The following is an 8,958-nucleotide window of genomic DNA, read 5'->3' as shown; positions in this document are numbered from 1 at the left end:
AAAGAAAGAAAGAAAGAAAAGAAAAAGAAAAGAAAATCAAGTTCTGAAGGAAGGCAGCTCTTCCCAGTTTATGTTTCTCTATTCAACACTGACAGGCAGTTCTGCAGCAATTGGAGGTGACTCTTTGCACACTTCTAATTCTGGAAATTGCACTAAATATTTTTTTGAATGTAGAAACTCTTTCTGTCTTAAAATGTATAAGTTCTTGTTTTACACATTCAGACTTTTTTTTTCAAACTTCTCACAGCATAATTTCTGGGAAGTTTCAGCCTACAGAACATCTTGACTTTTTGCCCTAGTTTTATTCAGTGCTTTATTAGCATTTTCATAATCCGCAAATGTCAAGAGACCTTTGATAGAGGAGAAGTTTAGCTGCTAGAGATTCCCTTAAGTGATATTCTAAAAGGTCAGAAAGTTTTAGGTCTTCATTAGGAGACACTTGCCCTTCTATTTTTCTTGGTTTATCAAACAGTTGTGAAATTTTGAGAGAAAACTTGCATATATCTATAGACCCCTGAGTTCCTAAAGTATAGAATAAAGAACCAATTCTATGTAATCATCTGCAGCACTTTTTTTGGGGGGGGGTACCAAGATTGAACTCAGGGCCTTGCACTTGCCAGGCAGGTGTTGTGATGCTGAGCTATATCCCCAGCCCTGCAGCACTTTTCTAGGCTCTTGTCATCCTATCAGATTTAGCAGATGCATTCTTAACTTGATTATTATATTCTAAAAGGAATATTCATTCACATTCAAAGAAATCATCTACATCCTTTACTCCTGAAATGATAACTCCATCCGCTGATTTGGCAGTGTTTTTAAAGAAATTTTCAAGTTTCTCTTTTTAACTTTTTTCTTGAGCACTCAAACCTTGATTATATTCCAAAAAGACATGGAAATTTAAATCTTGTCTCAAATAGCATCTGCTGCCACACAACTCAGGAACACTTAATGCATTGCCACTGTCATCTTGAATGTTGCCAAATATTCTGCTTCCAGTTCCTGTTTCATCTTTGAATTCTTCTATTGTCATTGACCCTTCTCCAAGCTTCTGTAGCTTTTTCCTTGAAGCATCAGAATCAGGTCTTGGTGGTGCTGGCAGGATGATTTGGTGGAGCTGGCAGGATGATATAACCTACATAATCTTAATTTTCCACAAAGGAATAATGAACACAGATAATTTTTCATGTTGTCGAACAACAGAAAACTCATTTTGTTTAAAATTGGACAATGAACTCTTTTTATGTGAACATGAGTTTTACTTTATCCTTCTCATTAAGAACATTAGAAATGTCTACCTGCAGAGCATTATCACTTTGAAGATCTACATTTATTAGTTTAAGTCCATAGTCTTCTGAGAACGCCAAATTTCCTTTTCATTTTTTGAAATAGGGTCACTTTGTACCCAAGGCTGGCCTTGAACTTGCAGTGATCCTCCTGCCTCAGCTTCCCCAGTGCTAGGATTACAGGTGTGTGCCATCACGCTTGGATTTTTTTTTTTTTTTTTTTTTTTTTGAGAAGGGTCTTGCTATGTAGTGCAGGCTGGCTTTGAACTCACTATGTAGTCCAGGCTGGCCTGGAAATTCATGGTGATCCTTTTGCCTCAGCCATATGAGTGCTCAGGTTATAGGCATGTGGCACTTGACCTGATTTATGACAAGCTTTATAATGGTGTGAGATGGCACCAAACTTCAACTTCTGTTTCTCTAACACAAAGGATACTGAACATCTCATAATGCTTGTATAGCACCCTTGATGAAATGTCTATTCCAGTCTTTGCCCATTTAGTTAATTGGCATTCTCTACTTTTCATTGAGTTAAAAATAGCTTTGTTTAACTATAATATTCACACCATATAATTCACCCATTTCAATGGTCTGGGTCTATTAACGCTATTTTTAAAATTTTGAGTGAAATATGTTAAAATGTATGGTAGGCCATCGTTTTGCCTTTAGCTTCTAACTGGGCCCCAGCAAAGCAGGTCAAACGAGAACGGGGTCACCCACAGGAGCCGGGTCATCATACAGAGACGCCAAGAAGACCGCGGCAAGGCCGGGCAGACTAGGATGGGGTCGATGCTGACCTCCAGGTCCCATGGTCTATGTCAATTCCATCTCTAGACTCAGCTTGTTGAAATTCCATCCTTTTCTCAGGATGCGAACCGTGGCATCAGGCGCATTCGCGCCAGGCACAGTCTCTGCTGCCTCAGAAGCCGAAACAAAAACGCTCCCGATACTCTTTTTCCTAAAAACATTTAAGTGTCAAAGGACTGAGCGACCGGGAATCCACGAGATTCCGCTTTGTTCCCGCTCGGACGGCGGGCCGCTCACCACCGCACCACCGAGGAGGGACCTCCGGCGTTCCTAGAGCGGCTCGGAAGTGGCCGTGGCTTGCTTCCTCTAATCGCGCCCGCTTCCGGCACCCGCCTTACAGCTGTGGATCGCTTTCGCTAGGTGCGGGGGTTGTCAGGGTTTTGGGGTTGTGGGGTCGTGGGGTTGTCTTCCCAGGCACAGAGACCCAGCCAGGTAACGAAGGGAGGCGGTGGAGATCAGAGCGGGTCCTGGGGATCAGAGCGGGTCCTGGGGATCCCGGCAATCCTGACGTCTGGGCTGTGGTCCTCGCTGTCTGACCCGCTCCCCGGGCGCAGGTCTATGGGCCACGTAGCCTCCATCCCGGGGACGTTGCGCTGTCTCTGGTAGTGTCACAGCGCGCATCGTCACTGCCGCGCGAACTCCTGTAGCCAGGTCCCTTCCGTGCAGAGACTGCACAGGCCTGTGAGAGTCCGGGCTTTGGGGCTCTCGTTCTTGGCTAGGTATTTGCATGTGGAAGTTTGATTTCCATGTCTGTAAGGTGCGAATCGTTAACTCTTGAGAGATACTGTGAGGATTCCGAGTGTGGGGCCCGGGTCTCGGCTGCTGTGACCTGGTCACACCACCTCCTTTCAATCCATTCTCCTAGTTCATTCGTACATCTGTGACTTATTTAAAGGACTTATGTGTGGTCTTTTTCCCTACCTACTCCCCTGCTAACTCCTGCTCGTCTCAGATATCACCTCCTCTGGGACATCTGAGGTAGGCCCCTTTGCTACTCGTTCCCAGGGCCACTTACTTAGTCCCACCACACCTACTCTCATTGGTCTTTCACACGGGACCACATCAGCCCCCATTTGCTAGTCTTAAGGCCCTAAGGAAGTGGGAGTCACTGGCCTTTTCCCTCCCCTCTCCCTCCAGGCAGCTGAGGTTGGGACCTCTCTCCAGGGCTGATCCTGGGCTGATCAAGGAGGAAGAAGCAGTGATGTCTGCCTTAGGGGCTGCAGCTCTGTACCTGCATCATCCTGCTGACAGTCACAGTGGCGGGGTCAGTTTTCTGGGGGCCCAGCTCCCTCCACAGGTGGCAGCAATGGCCCGGCTCCTAGAGGACCTGGACAGAAGCGTGTTCAGAAAATTACTGAAGCTTGTGGTCAGCAGCCTTCAGGGGGAGAATTGCCAGGAGGCTGTACAACGCCTTGGTGTCAGTGCCAACCTATCAGAGGAACGGCTGGGTGCCCTGCTTGCAGGAACACACACATTGCTCCGGCAGGCCCTCCGGCTGCCCCCCACCAGCCTGAAACCTGATGCCTTTAGGGACCAGCTCCAGGAGCTTGGTATCCCCGAAGACCTGGTTGGAGATTTGGCCAGTGTGGTATTTGGGGCCCAGCGCCCCTTCCTTGACTCTGTGGCCGGGAAGCAGAGGGCCTGGCTGCCCCACCTTGCTGACTTTAGGTGGCGGGTAGATGTGGCTATCTCCACAAGTGCCCTGGCCCGATCCCTGCAACCAAGTGTCCTGATGCAGCTCAAGCTTTCAGATGGGTCAGCATACCGCTTTGAGGTCCCCACGGCCAAGTTCCAGGAGCTTCGGTACAGTGTCGCTCTGGTCCTGAAGGAGATAGCAGATCTGGAGAAGAAATGTGAGCGCAAACTGCAGGACTGAACCCTCACCCAGCCAGTGTTGCAATCTGGGAGCAGCTTCTCCTTTCCATGAAGCAGGCTGTCGAGTGAGTGAATGTAAGGATGGAATTTTCTGTTTAAATGAAGACAGTTGTGCCTTTTTTTCTTACGGAAGTAAAAACAACTATTAAAAACATGTTTCTGTAGGTGGATGTTAAACTACACACCTGTTCTGTTTATGGCTGTTGGTCTTTGCTGTTGGGTATGCCCATCTATGGCCAGGTGGAGGTCTAGGGTCCGGGTTATGGCTCTGAAGATACCATGAAGTTGCATAGCCTCACCTTCTAAAGCACCTGAACTTTCTCTGCTCATTGTTTTTGTAAATCCTGTATTTTGGTGTGGGCATTTTCTTTTTTCGCAAACAAAATTTCAGGGCTTTATTATTTTACAGATCCATTTCTAACTTTAGTGTCATTAAAATGCTAAAATAACATTATTGCCTCTTTAAAAATCAAAACAATACAAAGAGCAAAGGCCCTCTGTACTGAACGGCATACTTCTGACTCATGTTTCTTCTCTTCAGCTACTAGCTGTTTGGAACTTCTGTATGTTTTTGTTCAGGTGGTCTCTTTTTTGGGCAACATTGGTCTGTGACTCTATTTACTTTTTTTTTTTTTTTTTTTTTTTGAAACAGGGTCTCACTATGCCGTTCAGGCTGGCTTTGAGCTCACTTTGTAGCCCAGGCTGGTCTCAAACTCACAACGATCCTCCTGCCTCTGCCTTTGGAGTGCTGGGATTACAGGCTTGTGTGACCACACCCGGCTCTATTTATTTTTTTCTAATTTTATTAGTACATGTTTGCAGTACATACTGATTACTTTCATCATGGGGATTTGGTACATGTACACAACACATCTTGATTCTTTTTATATCCTCTCCACTTCCCACTCCTCCCTTCCACTTCCTCCATATCTTGGTCCTCTTCTCATTCGCAGAAGATCTGTCTCCCTGGTTCCTATTGTTGGTGTGGATATTTTCATTCTTCTGCTCTAAATCGCTGTCCTTGTGAGGCTGACAACCTAGTGGGCCTCGAACTCAAGGCAGTCCTTTTCCCTCAGCCTCCCAAGTGCTGGGAGTACAGCCATGTGCCCCCAGACCCAGCAAGGGCTTTCTTGAGGGTGTGGTGTCTGAGTAAAGACCTGAGGCAAGGATCATGATGGAGTCTGCACAGTGAGTACCTGGCACCCAGGCTGCCAGTGGAAGGAGACCATTCTTATTGGTGGTCCTGGAGGGAGATAAAGTTGAGTAGGGTATAGAGGTCCAGGCCTGAGGGACCTTAAATGATGAGCCAATGGGGCCCATTGAGGGTTTCAGCAGAGAAAGTGTGCCCTCTGATGATTGTTTGAAAAGGGTAACACTGGCTATTATGTTAAGAACAGTGTGTAGGACACAGGAAGTTGGGAGCTCAATAGAGGGGATGTTGCCAGGTGTGCACTTGGCAGCTAGCAACCTCTAAGGAGACTGGGAACTGTGGCCAACTTTGCAGCTTCCAGTGTAACTGCTTCTAGGTACAGGCTTTGGGTCCTCTGTGCAGTGCTGTTGGGCAGCTTCCCTCAGGGAATCCCTGGCTGTTGTAGTTTTCTGGTCTACCTTCAGTCTGTTCTGTGCCAGGAGATGCGATTACAAATCTCAAGGGATAAATACACCAGAGAAACTCATAGAAATAGCCAGTGACCTTTGGTGCCCACCCTGGTGTCCTGCTGTGCCTGTCTTGGTGCCAGCCCATTACATGCACAGGCCACTGACAGAGTGCTTTGGCTCCCACTTCCTCAGTTAAGGCCCCTTTTTTCTGAGTGAGGGTCATGGCCATGGCAAGTTAGATGTGGGCCACAAGCAGGGAAAGGAGGCTGCCCTTCAAGGAGAACTTCGAGAGAGGCTACTGTGGTCTTGGAGCTGGAGGGTTTGGAGGCTGAGCCAAGGATGTGGCTGAGACCCGGCTCAGCGGAGGAGTGCCTGTGTGCCTTTTAGCCTCAGCTAGGGTGCTCAGGTCATTTGCTGCAGGACTGTTTAGTCCATACTGGAAGGAACAAGGAGACCCAGAACCGCCAAGGACATGTACAGATAAAGAGTGCCTGTGTCTGCCTCACCCAGGAGGGAAGGTTCCACATTATATGCTTCTGTTCTAATCACTGAAGGTGTTTAGGGACCAAGTACTCATTATAATACATTTGGAAATAGCAAAAACTCCAAAAAACAAATTTTCTTAAATAAAAATGTCCCTTTGTCCACAGATAGTCAGACTTTCCACTACTCTCTATTTTCCTCTGTTCATGCAGTGCTGTTACCTAACTTCCCTTAAGCACACCATTGTGCTTAGTGGATGCAAAACACTCTACCCAGATGGGGTGAGACTTTCCTAGACCATTTCCTCAGTAGGGCTTCCTGGTGTTTTCTCTTGGATTCCGCCTCCAACTTTTAAAAATTATGGCAATGTATGTGCTGGTAATTCCAGCACTCTGAAAGGCTGTCAGGAAGATTGCAAATCTGAGCACAGTTTAGGCAATTTAGCAAGACCCTGACTCAAAAACTAAAAGGGCTGGGGATATAACAATGCAGAGGCCCTAGTTCAAGCCCCAGTCCTGCAAAATTAAAATTTAAAAAATAACCAATGTTAGTGCACAAAATATTGTATTAAAGCTATTTGGGGGAGTCATTTGGTGGTACATGCCTGTAATCCCAGCCCTGGAAGGTTGAGGCAAGCCAGACTGGACTAAGCAGCAAAGACCCTGTCTCAACAAAACAATTTTTTTTTTTTTTTGTCTTTTTGTCTTTTTGAGACAGGGTTTTGCTATGCAGTTCAGGCTGGACCTGAGCTCACTTTGTAGCCCAGGCTGGTCTTGAACTCTCAATGATCCTCCTGCCTCAGCCTCCCAAGTGCTGGGATTACAGGGGTGTGCCACCACACCTGGCTAAAACAAAAAAAATTTTAAATCTGTTTTTAGTTCATCTTCCTTGTGAGCTCAGCATTTTTCCCTCATGGTTACACTGGCAGTTTGGGAGCACTCTGAGGGGCATGCCTGCAGGTGCCAGCTTGATTCACTGTCCCTCAGCTTCTGCCCTGCCACAAGGCACTCACTGTCTGAACATTCTTGTCCATGGGTTAGGAACATGGGCAGCCCCTGCCTGTGGGCTCCATCCTCAGTAGGCCTGGTTATGTCTGGGATTACAACAGTCAGTATGGTGCTGCCTGCCCCCACTGCCTAATGCAGGCCCTGCAGGGACAGTGGTTTTGGAGATAGCCCTGCCCTTCTACTTCCCCAGCTACCTGAGGACTTGGAGTTGAGCTCTTGCTATCTCTAGGAAATCCTGGGTTTGCCTGAGCTTATCTGTAAGTCCTTGGGGTTGTCTCAAATGGTGACACAAGCTAAGTAAAGGTATAGGTAATAAGTGCTTTGTGGGGGACATACAGAGGATAGGGTGTGTGGACCATGGGACATTCCTGGAAACTGATGGGCCGTGGGGGCAGGGACAGGAACCACCCTCAAGGCCATAAGCAGGAATTGGTCTTACTGTAGGAGCAGGGAAAGTCTTGGGGTTTCATTCCGGACAAATATACACATGTTGGATTCCAGAAGACACCCCAGCAGGGACAGACTTGGAAGCCAGCAGAGTAGCCCTTCTTACCTACTTCCTCTAACTCAAGGGCCAGAGAATATTTTGGGTGTTCACAACTCTTGCCATTGAAGCTCAGAAGCAGGTGATACCTGAACAGCAGGTGTGGCCTTTTTGTTAACTTTATTAACACAGAAATTTGAGTTTCATATGCCATATCCCCCACCCCAAAATTAAAAAAAACATTCTTAACTCCAGACAGTGGCATAGCTGCTAGAGGAGGCAGGTGGTGTTCCAACCTGGGCTGCACATTTTGTTTTGGACTGCTCCTGAATAGAACAAACTTCAGCTAAAGCACTGCATAATCATACATGTTGGAGGGCAGCAAATTGAAGGACTGCCCTGAGCAACATGAAACTCTGGCTATGCCACTCCAGAGCCTTAGAGAAACCTCCAGAACAATAGAAAACAGATGGCAGGTAAATGGTAGTTCTAATGGCTTCACCTCCTTCAGCCCTACCTTCTGGAACCCCCAGGATACAGAGTTAACCATCTATCCTCTCCTCTAGTCAAGACTTAAATCAAGAGTTACAATGATCCCTCTGGTTAGGTTTGTTTTACAAAGGGGCCGTGAAGTGTCTTATCAGGGATGGGAGCCTTTCTAACCCAAATATTGTTCATAATAATTGGGATTGACATCAAAGGTCTGTAGGTCTTTGCAGGTCACAGCAGATAATAGATCCGAGTGAGGCCTGCAGGTCCCCTTGGAACATGCTCACAGCTGCATGACTGGGACTTTGGGAGAAAGGAGAGGCCAGTGCTGTCCTTGTCCTCATTCTGCTGTGTGTGTGTGTGTGTGTGTGTGTGTATGGTAGCCTCTGATGGTTTAGGGACAAACCCTAGTGGCCCCAGCCTGTGTTGGTCAAATTAACCAAAGTAATTGCTGGAGCAAAAGACTTAAGTAAAAACTCAATTTCAGCCCCCAAATTGCCAGGCCCCTGGCAGAGCACTGTAATCTGCTGCAGGCCCAAGCTCCCTTACACTGTCTTATTGTGTGAACCAAGATTGTGTAAGGCCCTGAAGGTGCTGTCCATGGACCATCTCTTATGGTTGTGGTGGCAGGAGAAAAAACCCCTGAGAGGTGAGGCAGTGTCTTCAGCTCCCAGCAGAGCAAGTCTGACCTGTCACCCTTCTCATTAACTACAGTATGTAGTACACCAACACCTGAGTTTCAGAAAGATAAAGCCTGGGTCATCCTGCAAGTGCCTAGACCTCATGTATGGCTTCAGAACGCCTGCATATCACCTGGCTTCTTTCTGTGCTGCCTCTGAAGTGAATACACACCCACCCTACTCAGAAGCCCAGCTGTCTCAAGGGGGAGGGGCTGGACCCTGAGTGACTCTAATGGGGGATGGATTTTTTA

General features: G+C 47.1%; 1 protein-coding gene and 1 pseudogene across 2 annotated transcripts; one reads left to right on the top strand and one right to left on the bottom strand.

The window, feature by feature from the left end:
• Nucleotides 1-68: 68 nt before the first annotated feature.
• Nucleotides 69-2,093, bottom strand: LOC102024875 (annotated as a pseudogene).
• Nucleotides 2,094-2,350: 257 nt separating this feature from the next.
• Commd5 (COMM domain containing 5) lies at nucleotides 2,351-4,411 on the top strand. 2 transcript variants are annotated; one of them, XM_005395929.2, is made up of 2 exons: nucleotides 2,351-2,450; nucleotides 3,228-4,411. In XM_005395929.2, exon 2 carries the CDS (start codon nucleotides 3,292-3,294, stop codon nucleotides 3,964-3,966), a length of 675 nt encoding a protein of 224 aa, XP_005395986.1. In that variant the 5' UTR covers nucleotides 2,351-2,450; nucleotides 3,228-3,291; the 3' UTR covers nucleotides 3,967-4,411. The 2 variants fall into 2 exon arrangements, with proteins under 2 accessions (XP_005395986.1, XP_005395987.1); XM_005395930.2 differs by lacking the exon at nucleotides 2,351-2,450 and adding an exon at nucleotides 2,457-2,522.
• Nucleotides 4,412-8,958: the final 4,547 nt, after the last annotated feature.

The sequence above is a fragment of the Chinchilla lanigera genome, unplaced genomic scaffold, assembly GCF_000276665.1.
Source record: "Chinchilla lanigera isolate Chin_1 unplaced genomic scaffold, ChiLan1.0 scaffold00053, whole genome shotgun sequence".
Lineage (NCBI taxonomy): Eukaryota > Metazoa > Chordata > Mammalia > Rodentia > Chinchillidae > Chinchilla > Chinchilla lanigera.
The sequence above is the reverse complement of the archived record's forward strand: the minus strand, read 5'-3'. Positions and strand labels throughout refer to the sequence as shown.

Bases quoted from the DNA above. Each gene is read 5' to 3' on its own strand.
- Commd5 (XM_005395929.2), top strand. From the start codon at position 3,292: ATGTCTGCCTTAGGGGCTGCAGCTCTGTACCTGCATCATCCTGCTGAC.